Here is a 20,844-nt window from a genome sequence, read left to right as displayed (position 1 = left end):
CATCGTTACTGGTGAATTTCCAATATGACTTGGAACTCCGGTAGCCGTCTAAGAAGTGTAACGTTCTTACGGTAGATGTCGCGAGGGTCCCCTAGACACATATGGTGGAAATTTTGCTGCCTATGGATGAGGTCTTGGTGGCTTAGATGGCAGAGCGCTAGAGTATCGATCCAGAGGCCGTGAGTTCAAATCTCACCCAAGACAATAATTTTTCCACTTTTAAATTTATTCTAAGCCTAAATAAAAAAGAAGTAAAACCGACTTCAAAAAGGATAAAATAAAATATCCTCCCATTTTATATGCGCTAGCTAGCTAACACACCTTCAACCAGAATGCCAACCCTGGTGTTGTTCGATGAAGAATAAAGAACAAGTATTGTAACGATTTGGCTTCGCACCGACTTCAAACGTATCAGTTGCTGGTGCATGAAAAACGGGATGATATTTTGTTACATCCTTTTTGAAGTCGCTTTTTTTTTTAAAGATTAATTTTATTTCTCCATTTTTAGTTTTCCTTACGAGTGATGCATCATTCTGCAAGACTCGTTCCTGTCTGGCCAATCTGTCATATCACTAACCATTTTAGCACTTTGGGTTCGTTAGAGATGTAAATATATAAATACGCAGATTTGTGTGATTGATTTCAGAAGTATGTATATAGTTCATACTTTCTAGATGTAATTAAATTGATAAAAGCCTAGCGATTGTATTAGGTATACAGGGTGATTCATGAGACGTGAGCAGGACTAAGCCTACACAATCAGTAAATGTTAATGAACCGTTCATCATCATATTTAAGTAAAACAATCTTGCTTTATTTCTGTTATTTAACTTTTTGGGAAGGACAAATTTGATAATCTACAATCATGGACACCCTACAACACTTAATTAAGAAAGATAAAACCTCTTTAACCGTTATGATAGCAGTTTGATTATGAAGAAAACAAAATGTCACACTTGAGTGAGATACGATTTTTCAAAAGTAACCAGACTCCGATGACATTCAATTTGTCACTTGTTATGGATAAAACAAAGAGAGTGACCATACATGGCGTAAATAAATTAAAACATTTTTTTTGAACAGTAAAAAATAAAAGAACGTTAATCTCACAAATACTGGTACGAAACAGTTGCTTATAACTTATTGAATGCTCAAGCTTGATCCTGCTCACGTCTCCTGAATCACCCTGTATACTCGTAGAAAGTGTATAGAAATAGATTATAATTGTAATTGTAGGGAAGGTATTCACTTGCGTTATGGAAGACAATTTTTTTTTCTTCATTTCAGTGCGCTATTGTTTTTTTTGTTGGTCGATTCGATTCGTGTTAGTGCCGGTTTTTTTATTGCCCTTTAGTTTTTTTCGGCGGATACATTTTTTTGTTAAAAAGTTTTTATTTTATAATTTTGTGTGGCTATAATTTAAACAAATTATTACATGCTTAAACTACAAAAAAAACCTCACGAATAATGAGTTTGTAAAAACTCAGCTTTAAAATCTGTGAGTGAACAATAAATTACCCCTATTTTCCCACCCTTAGGGTACGATTTTTTTCCAAATTTTTATGGGACCAACTTTGAGGTATCATGGCTACGTATCTTCTGCTTTAAGATATGGAATTATTTTCTGGGGGAACTCTAGCCAAGCCAACAATGTTTTCAAAGCACAAAAACGGTGCGTAAGATCGATCTGTAAGTTGCGGTATAATGACAGCTGCAGACCATATTTTAAGCAACTTCACTTACTAACCGTGTCCGATTTGTACATTTTGGAGACTACAATGTTCGTCAAAAGAAATCCACATCTTTTTAAAAATGTTGCTAGTGTACGACATTGTGATAAACTTTACCCAGTTCCTGGCAAATCAGCTCTTTTCCAGAAGAGTATTTTTGCAATGGCGCCTAAAATCTATAACGGGTTGCCAAAATCACTGAGGTTGGTAGATGACGAGGTAGTTTTTAAGAATTTTTTGGTGAAGTTTTTGAATGAGCACTGTTTTTACTCAATGACTGAATTCTATAATATTAAGCATTGACTTGTATAAAAATCTCAATTGACATATTTAACAATTTCATCTTTAAAATAAATTATTTCTTTTTGACATTTAATGTATTTCGATAGTGTTTTTTTTTCTTGCTAGTTTTTTAAATCTACCAAAAAATACCAGAGATAGCCGTATTTACGTTTTAGTTTTGTTTTGACATGTTTTAATTTTAGTTTTAAGTTTCTTTGTATATTTGTAAATATGTTCTATATGATATGATTTGCATGCCTTCGGGCTGAATGCGTTGATACCAATATTGATTATGTCTGACAATAACATCTATTATGTACGTGCATTTTTAGCAAATAAAATTTTGAAGTTTGAAGTTGAAGAAGGTATACTATCCAATAAAAAAGAATTATCAAAAAATCGGACTACTCTGTATAAAGTTATTCGTGGTCATACGTTACAATCGGTGAGTGAAAAATCAATCATCCCCTATTTTCCTACCCTTAAGGCTGGATTTTTTTTTTCAAATTTATATGGGACCATCTTCATCCCTTTCCAATTAAAAAAATAATTATAAAAATCGAACTACTCTGTAAAAAGTTATGCGTGGTCATACTTAAAAAAAAAATATATAAGCGTCGACTTGAGAATCTCCTCCGTTTATTTCGTCGGTTAAAAAACAAAATGTATCACTCTTATTTGGCTACCCTGTACATACAACCTCTTTTTTTGAAGTCGGTTAAAAATTATTACTGGGGTAACAATGAAGGGGAGGTACACTGTAATTAAAACACCTTCTACGTGAACGAAGTCGCGGGCGAATGCTACTGTAAAATGGGGTGAGTAGGGGCGAAATCGAAGTTCAAACCTGGATAAAAGTTTATTTTTATATGTAGCACATTTATTTATATAGAAAAAAAGTGTTCCGGATGTATGAATTTTAGTTAGTCAATGATTATTTGTTGTTTCATTTCATAGTTTCAACGAAAAACTCATAATAGTAGGCAATCCCAGCTCACCCCACAGTTGGGGTTACAAGGGATAGCAATGGGGTGAGATGGGAAAATTGCTAGGGTTGACACTTTCGGATAATGACAATAGCTTGACTTTTCAAGAGAATATTTTATTTATGTAGCAAAATTAAGTTTTATTTATGCTCCTACATGAAACAATTTAATATTTTCTGTAAGTAGTGACCTTTTTTTATGTTTTTTAGATTTTTTTTTAATTACTTAGGTCTATATGTAATTAGCAAGATCCGATACTGATATATGTTTTTTTAAATAATATTTACCATTTTATAATAGTTACCACTTAATAATTTATCACTTTTGACTTGTAAATTGACAACCCTGAACTACAAACACCAACTCCCTCCTCTATCATCCCGGTACACCCCGTTCGTAACACTAACTCTCCCCATTCATGACCCAACTGTCCCCGTTGTCGTCCCAACTCACCCCTCAATACATCCCTACTCACCCCATAAATATCCTCAAATGCGGTTGAATCGTTTTCTATGTTAAAACTATTATAAATAAGGAAAATATAACTTATGTTTTTCGGTTTTCAATAAGCCTCGTAAGTATATAAACGATATCCGAAAGGTTTATGAACACTCACTTGAGCAAATTTCACATAAAAACGAAGTTAAATTCAAACAAAAATCCTACACTAACAAGTATCAACTTTGACAGTGATTCCTGTTTTAAAATTGTATGATTTGGCAACTTAGTGTTGCCAAAAGAAGAAAAAATATGTCTAAAAATATAATCAAATTACTTTAAGAGCATCCTGAGCCCGAAAATTAAAGCTACTAAAAAAAGAAATTCTTGATTCGCATCCCCACTCGCCCCGCAATCCCTACTCACCCCATTTTACGGTACTTATTAAATATTGCAAAAACAACAATTACTATAATAGTGAGCAAGGTCATCTCACGTTTCCTGTTTTAAAGTTTTTTCCCTGTTTGCAACGATAAAATTATTACTCGTTCTCATATTTAGCTTTGCTTTTATCGCATCTGAATGTAAATACTTCCTATACGAATATGATACCCAATAAAGGCACAAGTATGAACTAAATAATCGGACAGACAGACGGACATGACGAATCTATAAGGGTTCCCTTTTTTGCCATTTGGCTACGGAACCCTAAAAATACAGAATATTCAGATTATATGATACTAATATGAAGTCTGTTTTTCTTATATTAAAAATGATGTTATTGACCGAGCGTTAGTACAAAAATGAATACGAAATTTCCGGATGTTCTCCTCTGCAGGTCACATTTCTCAACCGATTCTAAAATTTTGTTAGCAAGCTCGGTGGTTGGATAGTTTTTTTTTGTCGTTTCGTTTTTTGGAAAGTATTCAAAATGGCGGAAATTGACGTAAAAGACTTAAGGGTCTGTGGCACTTAAGACTATTGTGAGTCCGCTATGATAATGAATCAAAACGTTTTGTTTATTTTTAAATTTTTAAGCTTATCCCGAGGTGTTCTACAGCTCACAGAGCCACTGGTTATTAATATTTAAGTCTCATATTTTTGTTACGCAGTATTCTGCAGATCTCGTCGGTCTGGTCAAAGACTAAAAATTTCGCGCTTCGGGTATGTTTCAAGTTTTAAGGTCTGGATGTGATAACATCATCATGATCTGGACATTGACAATTTTTTTTCTTAGAACCTTACTTGCTTAACAAACTTAACGAAGAAGACAAATTGCCAAACGTGAAAGTACCTAACCGTCATTGAAGAGTTCTGTTTTGGTCTTCATCAGTTCCAAGTTCCAACTTCATCAAATGGCATTTTTTGGATGCAAATGCGTGATTTATATAATATATATGCGAAGACGTGAGCGCTGTTGTCGTAAAAGAAACTTATTTTTTATTCCATTCAGCAGGACTGGTTACGGTGGGAATGTATTTATCAAACGCGCATGTAAACTTTTTAATGAGAATCAAAAACTTAATGATTTAGACATTTTTAACTGTTCACTAACACAACTTAAGAAATCATTTAAATATTGATTATAACTGGAATTTGTTATTTGCTTAAATTTAATGTACTACGAGACTACGATGTATATGTAACTTATTTTCTGCAGACGTATCAAATCACTGATTTACATATTTCAAGTATTTGTTATTATAAAATACAGATTTAAGTATTTTTGTTTTTTGTAATAGCCACGGACCTGTTTATATTTTATTTCTACATATGAAACTATAGGTCTATTTTTTGTCTATAAGTTTTGATCAAAAATTGTGTATGACTGTTTGTTTCTAAAAAAAAAAAAAAAAATATTGATGATAATACAAAAAAACGCTATATATGTGTGCATTTGAGTTCTCTGGATTCCGCATAGATCCCATCATTAGAATTGGATTTCGACCAATGGCACCAACTTCGAAATACTTAGGTACCAAAAATATATTTTTGTAATCGGTTCAGAAATGACATAGTTCTGAGGTGTCACACACTTTTTTTGAAGTCAGATAAAAATAAAACTGAAATCATTTCAACATATCGCGTTTTTCCTCGTTACAAACAGTTTTAATTACTTATAAAGGTCCCTTACACCATGACACTTTGTCGAAGTTTTGACTAGAAAAAAACAGTTTTAATCAAACAGGAACTAGTGAATATTCATTTAATCAACGCTTTTGTGAAAAGAAGTTTTAATACATTTGTTTTATTTAAACAGTTTTTTACTGAATCTCGTATGTATGTAGGTACTTATATTTTTTTAAATAAAGATGATGATGATGATATGGTCTCGAGGGTTTATTCTCATATGAATTTGTGTAAGGATCTATACCAAGTACACAAAGGTATTTTTACAAATGGTTATAATAATTCTAGAGTTTTTCGAAGCTTACTTTATATGACACTTAATCTTAAAAAAGTACTTAAAAATTGGTCTGGTAATAAATCACAATGTATGAACTTTATACCTATATTAAACATCCGCCATAGCACATAACATGGTACACAATGGGACTGGCCAAATTAGTAAACTACATATTACATTTAAACTGGAACAGAGGCCCATTTAGCTGTGTTACTATCAATTTACTTGCCTCGTGTCCTTCGCGAGTATTGAGGTACATAATTATTTAAATTGTCCATATGTATTACGTAGCTAAAACTTGTAATTATAGATATGAAGTAAATTGGTAGAAAGGTGGATTCCCAGTGGCTTGCTTTGATCAATACATTATGTGTACACTCAACAATTGGGTCACTTGTATGGATATTTCCATGAACCCGTGTCATTGCATTAGAGCGTATGTTTTGCAACATAAAACAATACTACCTGTGTTAGATAAATATCTAATGGGTTAAACATCGAGACTACTCAGAACATCCGTAAATTAAATCATGTCCTTTACGAGATGTATAAGAAGATGTTGTATATGCAGTTTTGACGAAATTTTATATAATAAGATTTCTGTACTGCATCTGTGCGGAAAGAGAAGAGTCGTGGAATAACTCAGACGATTGAGCTAATAAAATAAAATACTCAAATATAATTTATTTTCAGGGAACTAAGGCCCGTGTAGAGAAATAGCAAAAATATATTTAAAAATAAAAATGATCATCTCTACATTAAAACAAACAATATTGTTTTTGGTTAAAACTGTAAAAAATGCAAATCATTGCGATAACAACTTCATAATTATGACTAGATTGTTTATAAATATAGCAACGGCAAAATAAACTGCTAAGTTGGTAGGTATTTTTATTTTAGGCTATCTCATTATCCAACAATTACCAATTCAGCATCATGATTATTAATGATGCGTACTTAAAAGCAATATTGTGCGATTTTTAGGGTTCCGTAGCCAAATGGCAAAAAACGGAACCCTTATAGATTCGTCATGTCCGTCTGTCTGTCCGATTCTGTCACAGCCACTTTTTTCCGAAACTATAAAAGCTATACTGTTCAAACTTGGTAAGTAGATGTATTCTATGAACCGCATTATGACGTTTACACAAAAATAGAAAAAAAAACAATACATTTTGGGGGTTCCCCATACTTAGAACTGAAACTCAAAAAATCTTTTTTCATCAAACCCATACGTGTGGGGTACCTATCTATGGATAGGTCTTTAAAAATGATATTGAGGTTTCTAATATAATTTTTTTCTAAACTGAATAATTTGCGCGAGAGACACTTCCAAAGTGGTAAAAAGTGTGTCCCCCCCCCCCCCCCCCGTAACTTCTAAAATAACAGAATGAAAAATCTAAAAAAAATATATGATATACATTGCCATGCAAACTTCCACCGAGTTTGCGCGAGAGACACTTCCAAAGTGGTAAAATGTGTGTCAAAGTGGTAAAATGTTGAACAAGATCTATTAAGTAGATTTTTTTTAATACGTCTTAAATGGTACGGAACCCTTCATGCGCGAGTCCGGCTCGCACTTGGCCGCTTTTTTATCTATCCGAAATCAAGTACATAGTTACCTAAATATTTTTACGAGTAGTTACTGATTATATACAATGAAAAACAAGCTGATATACTAAAAATAGCACATCATTTATCTGTTATGTGATAATTTATATTGAAATTAAAGTAGCCTAGGTATAATGATATATCGGAGATTACCTAAAAACGAATACTACTGTATGCAATGACAAAGACATGCTCGTTCAAGAGGTACGGTCGGTGTCCCAACTAATGTAACCAAATAGCCATACTAATTGTTTAGAAAAGTGAAATATGTGATTTTTGACAACCTAAATGAACACCACTTTTGAAGTTAAATAGAAGTACTTTCTAAATAATCATGTTAGAAAGAAGTGTGGCGTTGCGTTTATCGCAAGTATGCTCCATTTAGGTTAGGGGTTATCTAAATGTCTTGCTCAGCAAGGTCAGCGCGATCTACCTTGGCTATTTGCAGGTTGACCCCAAGGGCGCAGCCTTCGTACCACGACTTGTAGCAAATTATACCATTTGAGTGTAAAAGTTGATTTTTACCCCACCTTCGGAAAAGCACTTAATTTTTTTTATTCAATGAACAAAAGTGAAGCTTAAGTCTTCACTTCAGCTGGATAAAAATTTCATACTACGAATAAGAACATAATTTTCAACTGGTAAAGGCCCTCTTGATTGTTCAAAAAACTAATGAGAAAATTGCATTTTATCCACATGTAGGGCAAAGTAATCAGATGCAAATTTTGAATTGTTTCCTTATGTTAGCTGGTAGAATTGACAATTTTAAATGATGATTTTGAATGTTTTTTTTTATTATTACGTTAATTTGGATTCAATTTTGTTTGAATTTGTTGGTATTGCATTAGTTAGTATTTTCCTCGCGTTGGTGTGGTGAAATATTATGTGTTTCACTTGGAGGCAAAGTTTGTTTAACCCTCGTGCCTTGAAACCCTCGCAACGCTCAACTCGTGGTTCAATATTGGAATCTTTCGCTTGCTCGGGTATCAATATTAGCACGAGCGGTTAAACAACAACTTTGTCCCCTTGTAAAACAAATAACTATTAGCGAAAGAGGTCATACACAATAATAACAGCAAAATATGACATTGCTGCCGACAGCATTAAAGTCCGGCTACCTATCAACATTGAATATGACATTTCCGGCAGAAATATGCAATCGACAGTAATAATCAACACTACAGAAACCGTACCTTTATGCATATCAATTGATTTGCAGCGGTATACTTCGAACGAACCAATGTACAACCTCTTATCGATTTCCAGCAAATTGCGTTTACTAAAGTACGATATACGACTAAACGATATCGGCGGACTCAATTTACTTAGGACATTGGTGCACCAACTAAAAACTCTAAATCAGCGTGTTACAAGTGTCCAGACGGCAGTGACGAAGACGTAAAACTCTCAATTAATTGACCGATTATCGACCAATTGCGTTAAACGAGCGGTCCAACCCCGCATAATGCAATTATTGGTGTTCTGGCGTGAGCGCGAGGTCGCCGCAAACTCCAATTTAATTAGTAGACCCATGCTCCGCGCCTCACTGTCAACCAAAGCGGCAAACATACGGAACAGCCTCTATGCCCTCTGTGAGGTCCGGTCAAATTTGTGTCACTAATATCTAAGGCACATCGCATACAATCTAGTTTTTTATTCAGAGATTCTAATTCAGAATCTTTATGATCGCTTAATAAGTTCTGATATTTCGTGCGTGACATTAGACAATATCAGAATTTATTAAGTGACCATAGAGATCCAGGCTCTGAATTTAAAAGCGATATTCTTATAGGATGCGATGCGGAACTCGGATCCGCACGCCACTCCCGGTGAGCGAGCGTGAGTATCGCTATACCCATGCAGAGAGCTGTGCCTAGGGTTTGCACGACGGATTTGAAATGTATGGGAAGATCCATGGATCCGGATAATTTCATACATTTCGGATCCGGATTGCAAACCCTAGCTGTGTCTCTCACACACCGGAGCGACAACCGCATCAGTGTGATAACACATAACCGCGTTAATCCGTAAGGCGTAGGTAGTTTGACTACCTGGGTCCTAGACTATCTATTAATTGTCAGTATCCCTAAAATTATAAGCACGTTATATTTTGTTTTAAGACCTATGTAGTGCCTATAAGTATAGTTAGGTGTTAATTTATTATGTATTAGGTAATACATTACAATAATATGAACACAAAAATACATTGACCATCACAAGGATAAAGCTTTCTATCTACATGCCAAATTTCATCAAAATTGATCCATTTGTTTAGCCGTAAAGAAGCGACTCAGGCGACACGCAAACAGAGTTAGGTACTTTCACGTTCATAATATTAGTACAGCGAGCACAGCAGTATTGTGATTTTTAGAGGTAAGGCTGATTCGAAGCTGGTCTGAAGTCGTTTTCTTTTTTGTAATTGTTTATATTTCTCTTGATCTAAGGATTTACAAAGTAAACACACAAGTAAATCATACCTGCTAAGAAATTAGGTCTCAAGTAAATATTGTCTCAGTTCGTTTGCTCCAAGCATGTGATGCCGAGTTGCTGCTCAAATATTATCTTTGCGATAAGTTTCAGCGAATGCTGTTTACCGAGAAAGGTATACATGAATGTGACCACACGTGCTTTTTTGCGATGATAATGCTATTAAGTACTAATTAGGGTTAACACTCGAACAGCCATGCTCGAAGTACAGCTTTGTCAATAAATTATATGATAATTACTCGAATGGAACCAAATCTATCAATCAAAGACCACATTTTAGAGAGCGATGTTAAAAGAACTGACAATATTAATACGAAGGGTGTGCTATACTACTATAAAAAAAAACTACAGACACAATTAATATGTTAATTTAATATTTTAGATTATTCTCTAGCAGAATTCAACCGTAGTTAAAGTTAACACAAATGCTATATGACGCAGAGACAGCCCTACATACCTAGTAATAAATGTTTACACATAGATATATTTATGGATAGAATATAAAAGAAACATATGACTAATATTCTTCAGTGTCATCTACATCTTTTGACAAGTCTTCGCGTAAGTAATAGGACAATTATTTTGTCATTTATAAAGTTTTTTCCCCTTATAATTATTATTGATTAATAATTAGTATACATTCGTTATGGAGGCCCCGAATTTAATGAACGAAAGTAATTCAGGATATTCTTGTTAACGGTTATTCTATTATAGTAATAATTTTAATTAAAAACATAAGTGAAATTTTAGATACGAGGGCGGGAATTAAAGACCCGAGTTTTCAATATTCTTACCCCCGGAGTTGCGAAGAAAAAACTATTTTTTAAGCGAAATAATTCTTAAATACAGTGACATATCAAACATTCGTCCGCCATTTTGTAATTTCTTGACATGATAGACATCGAAGGCACAAACCTATTCGGCATTCAGCCACGATTGAAAATTATGTCAAAATATATTAAACTGCTGTTAAATTAATCAAATTAAATAATTGTAAACATAAACAAAAATATTAAATTATAATCGTCAGAATTTAAAAGTAAAATAAATAAGTGACATAATTTTAAAAAAGGTATTACTCCCTAGGGAGTTATTCACAATCCATAACTCCCGCGGTAACTAAATAAGCCTTTGTCCTTCAATACACCTGCATGAAATAAGATCTTTTTCGAGCAAGTGTGATGAAAAATATATAGAAGTACCTATGTATAGTATGTATGTATGACTAAAGAATAAACAACGGAACAAACGCCTGTGTGTTTTAGACCAACATTGCATTCATAGTGTCACTCAAATTGTTTTCCTATTTATTTTTGTCCCGTGATACAAATGATAAAACTGTTTTGAGAACACTATCACTTAGTTAAATGGTGGATTTTCATACATCAGTCTAAATTGGTGGTTACTAAGAGAAGGCTGCAGGATGTTACTTTATGTATATTTGTCGTCAATATTTTTTCTGCTGACGGCACTTGTTGTTTTAAAAAGATTGAAAAGTGGGCAAAAGGTTAGATCAAAGGTACCTATTTTTTTTCTCTGAATAAAATTTTATCTTTATACTAATTTCTAATATGACTTTTACTAATGAAAGTGTGTAGGTATAGACAATATATATATATATATACACCGTGTTTTTTTTCGTTAATTTCAAGGGTGCATTCTTGAACTTAAATTAAGTAACTTTCTCAAAGAGTCCTCTCCAATTAACTTCATTTCGGAGATATTGATTTGATAATCAATAATCAATAATTTATTTTTAACTTTTAAGGCCCTTACGAGCGTATACACCTGCCTTAGGGCCTGTTTACATATTGATTAGTGTTTAGTACGAGTGTGTACATTATATCTTGGATTGATGTTCGAAATGACATTGATATGTCAGGGTTTTTAATTGTTTGGTTGAATTAAATGTAATGCCCGTGTTACAACAACGCTATATGCAACATTTAATTACTTTTTATAAAAATAAATTATAAAATTTACTTTTTTTTTAATTAACTATGCTATTTAGTTTCCTTAAACGTATTTACCCATACCCGGAGTTAGAAGGAATTCAATAGAAACACGGTTTTAACCTTATTTATTGTCAATATGTATAATTAACACTTAATAAATAAGGTGTGACAAAAATAGTGGGCAGAATATTACACCTATATATTCTAATTTTGAACATTACATTAGGCATAATGAAAAATAAGTAATATGTACAAAATTAAAGTTACTTTCAAACCTATTTATGGCTTTACTCATAAGTGTTTAATTGGTTTGTGTTATTAAATGTTAAGTACAACTAGAAATTTCATCAATCATCACCAAATTTTACTAAATAAGTATATGAATAATAAATGTGTTCTTTCTTTGATGTTTATAGAGACAAGAAATTTTTATTGTAGAGGTCTACGGCGTAGCACATCTACGAACTAAGTACCAAGTTTCTTTTTACTGAATTTACATTTATTTTATACTAATACGTGATGGGCACTTTTGCATCCGGCGCAACTCGCAGAGGTCTTCTTGAATGAAATTTAAATTTATTTAAGTTTTATTTCGATGATTGTATACCTTTAATTTTAATTCTGTAAATTGTATTTCTGGAAATAAACACATTCTTTATCGGAAGTTATGATCTGAAGTCAATATTATTTGACCAAATTAAAAATAAAAGAGTGTTTGTCTTGTGGTTGAATATTTTAAGTGTTTATTATTCTAAAAAAGCACTTGCATGTATAAAAGGTATTATTTGGTGAGGTGGAACTACTGAAGACTACACATAAATGATCCTTGAAACTGTTTAATAAAACGCAACCAGGAGGCGTATTCTGATCGTGAGAACACTTACGTATCATATCCATATCATATCTTTTCTATTTGCGAGTTCCTGTAATTGGCTCTGTATTACTATCTAAAAAGTTTAATGTATCTTTTATAGCTGTTGGAATTCCTTGTATAAATAAATAACACATCTAAATCAAACTCATAACCTCTGTTATTTTAATCAGGATGCTCCTCCAAGATTCAAATTTAGCCAATTTGGGCCTCTTCATGAGAGTTACTATGAACATTAATAATTCTAATGGCATTTAAAACTGTTTTATGAAGAAAAGATTATTTTTATTCTAATCCCCATTCAACGCAAGAAACGGTATCTAGATATTCAGCCTGAAGCCAAAAGTAACTTTGTTTTTACAGATAACAATGGGGGGCTGGTTGAGCTACCTGTGGTGGGGCGGGAACCCAGACGCAGTGAACGAGGTGTCAGGGTTGACCCGGCGCGAGGTGTACGCCGTGCAACGCTCTTGGGCCCCCGTCTCTGCAAACTCCATTGTTAATGGGACAGAACTCCTCAAGAGGTAAACATATAGTCTATATCTTTAGGTATTTAAAAGAATGTAAACAAACCACTATTAAGTATTTTATTGGGCAAGAAAATTCTTCAAGTCAATTAATTTAACTAGATATGCCAAAACTTACCCTACCATAAAAGGGATAATTTCGCCTTTGTACTGCCTATCCTGTGACATATTTATATTTTGTGTTTTGTACAATAAAGAGTTTATACATACATACATACTTACAGAAGTTTTAGTACAATATATTACATACTCAACGTAACAACGAAGCTGCTGTAATAGTGCTATTTTGTTAATAGGAATATATCGAGATGATTTCATGAATCAATAGTATTTAGGTTCGTAATATTTGCTATCACTTCGCCCTAGTAAAGAACATATAACGAGATCGAATATTTAGCCATTTGAGGGTAGATGAAAGCATTACACGAAACGAGGTTTCGTTAGTTCCTCCAAGAAACCCAGCAAGTCTTCAGGTTGCTAACTGCCTCCTTTAGTGTGCACAGTATTTACGTATTTGTTCCTGTATAACTCCGTTGCTAATGGGACAGAACTCAAGAGGTAAACATCTAGAGCCTTGTATTAAATAAGCGAGCACGAACAATGCATCGTGATGCGTTATGAATAGATAAGTATATCAAAGATATGGTACCTATCTACCACTTGGCAAAGTAAACACGCAAGTCAGTTCGAAAACATTTTTTTTTTATGTACAGACATAAAGAATGCACAGTTTCGATAGTAATAGTACATTGTGCAACGACACGGGGGGTAAGAGAAATTTTGGATACGAGAGTGGTAATTTTAAGCGAAATAATTCTTAAATACGGTGACATATCAAACATTCGTCCGCCATTTTGTAATATCTTGGCAGGTAAGGCATCGAAGGCACAGACCTATTCGGCATTCAGCGACGATTGAAAATTATGTAAAAATATTTTAAATTCATCAAATTAAATAATTTTAAACAAAATATTAAATTATAAACGTCAGTATTTAAAAAGTAAAACTCATTTATGCTACTTGGTTTGTAAGAATAAGTGACATAATTTTTGAAAAGGGAGTTATGTATATATTTTTTTTCACAATCTATAACTCCCGCGGAAACAAAATAGGCCTTTGTCCTTCAGCACACCTGCATGAAATAAGATCTTTTTCGTGCAAGTGTGATGAAAAATTCATTTTTGATTTCATCACACTTGCTCGATAATTGATAACACACTTGGACTTGATACTAAATAGTGAATACAATGACATAATAATTATATACTTAGTTTATGCAAAAATGATGATCGATCTTCGTTGCGAATGAAAGACAAATCAACCGGCAAGGAGAAACGCGTCCGCATTAATGCAAATGACAGATGGGATAGATATAAATATAAAATTGTACTGTAATGACAGCTGCCTCTTCAAATAAAAGGAAACCAATAGACGTAAGTTATAACGACAACGAGTACCGCTTCTGCTATAGATACATAATCGAACGAGAAGCGAAGTGAATTTCTTACATTCATTCGACTTGGAACACACGGCTGGCTAGGAGCACGTCCCGGCATTTCGATGTTTTTAAGTTGAACTATCAAAGGATAATTTGGTGGAAAAATTAAATGAAATTGGCTAAACATGTAGTTAGATTGATAGATAGATAATCCGTTTATTTGTTTGCCACAATACACACAGGAAATACAATTAATAAAATGACAAAAAAAACAGATAATACAAAATCATACGAGAGAAATACACATTTATACAAAAAAGAAGTAGAAAGAAAAAAAATACATTGAAATAATACTGTTCTATACATATAGGAAATGTGTGCGTCGCAGCAAAACAAAAGGGCTCTGGCTCAGTATTACATCACCCTATGGGAGAGGCACTGATATTCTGCTGATATTAGTTGACTGCATTATACTTTAATCATTAAATTATGACCAGGCTCGATCAAGGAGTTATGGAGCTAGAAGAGCCTAGAAGACCAAAAAACTATTTGTGAGGGGTCTTGCTATTTTGGTCATCTTATTTCCAAGAAAGTATGGTCGCGTTTGGTATTAAATGAAAGTGTTTTAGTGTTTCGTACAAAACTTTGTTCACGGAACACTTATTTAATGTACGATTTTAAAATAATCACCAAGATAAACACGAAATATAATAAAGGTACAGTTTATTTTAATCTCTATGGTGACTTAAATTTATGAATTAAGGGCTCCACAGACCTTGCAATAAATCGCACGCGGTTTTCGATCCTTTGCCGACTAAGTAGGTGCATTTAATTGATGTATCTTTATGGCGAGCCGCGAGTTCTCAGTTCGGGGCAAACTACTAGTTATATGGTATATAACATATTATGTTGTTGTAATTACTTGAATCCCATTTCCAAATCATACTGATTTGATTATTCCAGACATTCTTAATTTTTTCATAGACAATGTTAATACTCGCATGTTGTGTCAACTTTTCTTACAAAAAGGGCATAGGTTCACATTACTCGTATGAATAGCAGATGTAAAATTTTAAAGCAAACAAATGGGCCATCACCTGTCAAGCAATGAATTTGATCGAAACATGGTTCAGTACGAGTTTTATTGCCCCAGCCGCCGTCGGCGCCGGCCCGAGTGCTAATAAAACTGAGCGCAAACCGTAAAATATACATATTGGTGTTATTGTTTTAGGTAGATTTTTTTTCATTTGAAATTATGCATGCATTATGTTAATAATATGCCATTGCAGATGCTATCTTAAAACTATTGTATCGCGTTACGAATATGTAAGGTGTAGCGAACCTCTGACAAACCAAAACACAAGCATAAGAAGCGTCGATAATTGAAATTACGAGTATCGATATAGGAACTGCCTATATGTCATTTAATTTTGTCCCAAAAAATGTTAATGTTTGGAAATGTAATCGGGTTTACGTACTTTTACGATAATTAAACAGAAAATTAACGTTTATTCTTTGGAATTTAAATCGCCTCGAATTATTTTATCAAATGTGTTTGTGTGTGTTTAATGATGTCCAATAACTTAATTTAATAGTATATGTAAGTTGATTCTTGAATTCTTCTTGAGTTGATTCTTCCTTGCTATGTAAAGTGTGCTAAACAGAAAATGTTAAATGACGTGTAACGCTTGTTATCAATAAACGACTGATTGATTGATTGAAATAGCTAGCTTTCCAGTATGGGTACATACTTAAAATATATTCTCATAATGTATACGTTTCCACTGCGTTTCGAGCTATCTTCTTCTTCTTTTAAAATATGGCTTCCATCAAATATATGATGATTTTCTCAATGTCCAGTTTCGTTGTAAGTTTTAAGTGTGCTCGTAGAGCATGACGTTGTTCGGTAGTTGCTTTTAGTAAAGAGATAGCTGGACTTTACTAAAAGCCACGATGGATTGCCGGGTGTTGATTAAAACATGGTTAAACGCGTTTCTAGGTTAGTTTTTCATTAGCTGCACACTTCCACGATAGTTGACTGTATAATAAGCTATCAATATTACACTTTGAACAACATGAAAGAGCAAATCACAAAAAAATATTCTCGAGACGTCTTCGAATCGCAACGACAACCTCCATCTCAATGGCTATCCGGCTCTTTAAAATGAAATGAAGTACGTATGCAGGAAATAGGTATGTCACTGCAAAATGTTGGTACAGTCGGCATCAATAGTAGCTGATAAACAACGCGCCAAAAGTATCTGCTATCTTGGAATACTTACCAAATATAAAGTACGATCTAGAACGGAATGGTGGTGTTGGAACGGATGCGAAATGTCATTGATTTAAATAATAATGCCCGTTTCCTGAAGAATTATTTTTATTGTTAAATATATATATATTTTTTTTAATTAACTATGTCATTTAGTTTCCTTAAACGTACTAGCCATACCCCGAAATTAGCGTAATTCAATAAAAAACGGTGTAGATATATTTCTACCGTTCCTATTCAAAAGTATCTGCTACAGTAGAATCGATCTACCTATGGTGACATATCTCTTTTAGCTAAGCTGTTAGAGCATGTGCTGCTGATTGTAGGGACTTATTATTGGATTCCAACAGCATTTGTTAGACGCCTTCAAATTGAAGTAGGTACTTAAAATAAACTGTATACAATTACAGTCTTTACAGGCGAATGCCACATTTTGCGCTACAAACAGAATTTGCTTTCCATGAGCTACAGCGTAACACATTAAGATGAACTCATGTAGCTTTAACCAATTCACTGTAATCACGACACATTGTCGTTACGAATCATTTTCACCACATAGTGGGAAAACCATACTACAGGCTACGCTTACGCTAGAATTACGGGAGTAGCGTAGGCTCAACATTGGATAGGTAGCTTGTTAAACACTAACCCCCCTTATTCATAAACGTGTACTAAAGATACGATGCCTCTAATAATAGTTTGTCCCTTTCTTTCATACCAATACGTCGGAAAGGGCCAAAAGCTTATTAGCGGCATTGTAACTTTAGTACACGTTTATGAATAAGAGAGTAAGAGCCCAAATTAGTCCCTTAATAATGCCAAATGCAACATAATAAAGAGAGCCTTCACCGACTGGCTCTGGCTGCCATATTTCGCCTCTATGCCAAGTGTATTTTGCCTCTAAGCAAGGCAGAACACGCTACTACGGGGAGCAGCTTAATTAAAATCCATTAGTATTCAGTTTGTTCGCGCATCGTTAAGCCGGAGCTGCTAATTGCAGCTCTCGTAATTAATTTATTGTCAAATTTCATTGGTTATGCGACTCAGTACAGCGAGCACCTAATTGGCGCCGGCTATACTGGGCTTAATTAATTGTGCCTACTGATAATCTATTGGGCCAACGGAATCAATAGCGTCGCCATAAATTTCCATAATCAAGTTTATTTTTGCATAATGAATTTTATGACATACGGTTATTTCTTACTGTTGTAATCAGACAGGCATCGTGATTGTTTTATTGAATTAAATGTACATAAATTAGGTTGGTATGTACCTATATAATGATATAAAAATTAAAAAAAATCTTTTTCTGCGGTTACAAAATGAACCTTATTTTAAACTACACATATTTCATGTGACACAAGGTGAACTTGCATACTTATTTTCCCTTTTCCCATATGTACTTAGATATTTAGGTATTCATTACTTTTCTGAAAATATGAAACAGCACAACACTGTTTTTACAAGCAAATTATTATTAGATAAAAAAATGTAAAACAAAATGGAACAAGTGCAAATAATACTGCAAAAACTCTATCAATCAAGCACATTGTTTTGTAGCTTCAAAATCCTACTACGTATATATTTTAAGTTATAATTTTAAAATGCTACTGAGCCAAGACTATCCCCAAATCGTGAAATCGCGTAAAATCGATATATTGAAATTTCTATATCTGGCCATCTTAAGGCCTCCAAATCGTAAAATCGGTTTATTAAGGAAACGGAAATAACAAAACAACAGAATTAAATGCCTAACATAAAACTAAAAACCTAAGGGCCTGTTTCACAATGTCTAAGTAAAGTGAGATAGCTAATTAACAAATAAATTTAGCACTTTATCTACCGGTTAAGCTTATTTGAAGTTTGTGAAACGCCAACAATGACTTGATTCGTCAGATAAGTGGCAAGTAGGTTATTCAGGAGTTTACTTGGACATTGTGAAACAAACCCTAGATCTAAAATGTTAATGGTAAATTAGTATTGAATACTTCAAAATAATGGATATTTTTTATTTGGTTGGAATATTTCATTTTACATACACACATAAGGAGAATAAATATAAACAAATCTGAAACCCTCTCTGACAGATTATTCCGCGCATATCCCGAGACGAAAGAGTTCTTCAAAATGCTCCGCAACCAGACCGAAGAGGACTTTTCAAGCAACATCCAGTTCAAAGCACATGTCATCAACCTGATGAGCTCGCTCGACCAGGCCGTGGCCAACCTCAACCAGCCCGCGGTGGTCGCCGCCATGATGAGGAGGCTCGGGGAGTCGCATAAGAAACGGCAAATTAAAGAAAGCCACTTTCATGTGAGTATATAAGAACTGAAGATAAATATAGTGATGCTGCTAATTCGATTTTTTTTAGCGCCTTTACTAAATTGTTGCATGAGTACGTATAGTTCACTCTATGAAAAATTAATGGTAAAAATCACAAATCGATCTACCATATAGCTTAATTTTTTTTTCTTTTGTTTAGTTTCAAGATGAAAACGTGATAAAACCCTCAGAATTTAATTATTTTATTACTGTTATGCCTATCAGGTAACATAGTTATGAATGTAGGAATACCGTAGGCAGTAAACGGAAATGAAACAGTAGAATAACGGACATTACCGCTAATCTGAAAAATTACGGGTTTAACTTAACTTGCAGCCATCTCAACAAAACTTATTTCTACATACCTAGCCAATAAATTAAATTAATATAGTTAGTGGGCGTATTGTAGTTAGTTAAGGGGCTCCCTGCGGTTTTCATCGATTTTTGTCAAGTTTTGAGTCGACAGTCTCAAACAGTCAGTCTACAGATAGAATTATAAGTCAAAGGGCTATCGGTTCTTCAATCTTCTATCTTCATTCTGGTCTGCCGGATTTTGAAAGTAATAAATACTTATATTTAATGATTTTTTTAAACATTGTCTAAAAAAACACTCTTTTCGTTACTCGATTGCTGTGAAGAGTGTGAAGGATCTTACATATACGAAATCTACATATTTGGGTTCGTCTTTGAGGTCTCTAAAAACTGGTCAGTGATTTTAATTTTAAATTAATTAACACGTAAGTTATGGCCAGAAAACCAGGTTTTTGGCCTTAAATTGTTCAAATTCGATGCCAAATAGTTCGAAGACAATGAACTTAGAAGTAAATATGGGATAGTATATTGCTTAAAAAAGTTGCTATTAATATTATAAGCTACAAAAAACATTAGAAAACTAAGATACGAGTATTCTGATCGAAGGTCATTGGTGCCAGGGAGCCCCTTAAAGTCAATCGAGAAGTAAATAATACCTGTTATGAAAATAATCACATGACTTTTCATTCATATGTGTTCAACCGAATAGTAAAAAATATATGTATAAATTCTAGATTTTTTTACTAGACTCTGATATAAGTAATTAATATTGATGTTTCCAGGATCTAAAGAACGTAATAGTGAAGATGTTCATTGAAGTGCTGAAACTAGACGATGCTACACTCGGTGCATGGGGCAAGACCGTCGACTTCTGGTACAAGCACGTGTTCGAGACCCTCAACGCCGAGGCGAGATAGCATGAGCTAAGCGGCTGAATCAACTGTGCTCTGAGCGAATTGTGACTGCTTTTGGATCATACTCGTACTGAAACACAAAATGTCCCGTTCTCGAAAGTTAAGCACAAGCTTATTCTCCGGCGTTTTTGTATTACGCATGGTTTTACCCCTAACCAAAAATTAAGCGAAAATAAGTATCGTTTACCTTTTGACTGCTGAGCTAAATACCTACATTCCACATATTAAATTGATAATCTCCAAAAGCTTATATTTGTAATAAAATGCTAGACGAAGAGACGTCGCTAAAAAAATA

The 20,844-nt window shown here is 33.7% G+C and overlaps 1 protein-coding gene across 3 annotated transcripts in view; it reads left to right on the top strand.

The window, feature by feature from the left end:
• LOC133522059 (globin-like) overlaps positions 1-20,844 on the top strand; it is a 29,278-nt gene extending 8,434 nt beyond the window's left edge. The window contains exons 1-4 of one of the 3 annotated variants that reach the window (XM_061857250.1): positions 11,295-11,445; positions 13,128-13,288; positions 19,089-19,314; positions 20,418-20,844. In XM_061857250.1, coding sequence (XP_061713234.1) covers positions 11,362-11,445; positions 13,128-13,288; positions 19,089-19,314; positions 20,418-20,552 — 606 coding nt within the window. In that variant the 5' untranslated portion in view covers positions 11,295-11,361 and the 3' untranslated portion in view covers positions 20,553-20,844. Of the gene's footprint in view, positions 1-11,294; positions 11,458-13,127; positions 13,289-19,088; positions 19,315-20,417 lie in introns of those variants that run through there. The other 2 variants (XM_061857249.1, XM_061857251.1) reach the window with 2 other exon arrangements.

Source organism: Cydia pomonella, chromosome 10 (genome assembly GCF_033807575.1).
Source record: "Cydia pomonella isolate Wapato2018A chromosome 10, ilCydPomo1, whole genome shotgun sequence".
NCBI lineage: Eukaryota > Metazoa > Arthropoda > Insecta > Lepidoptera > Tortricidae > Cydia > Cydia pomonella.
Note: the sequence above shows the minus strand (reverse complement) of the source record. Positions and strands in the feature narration are given on the sequence as shown.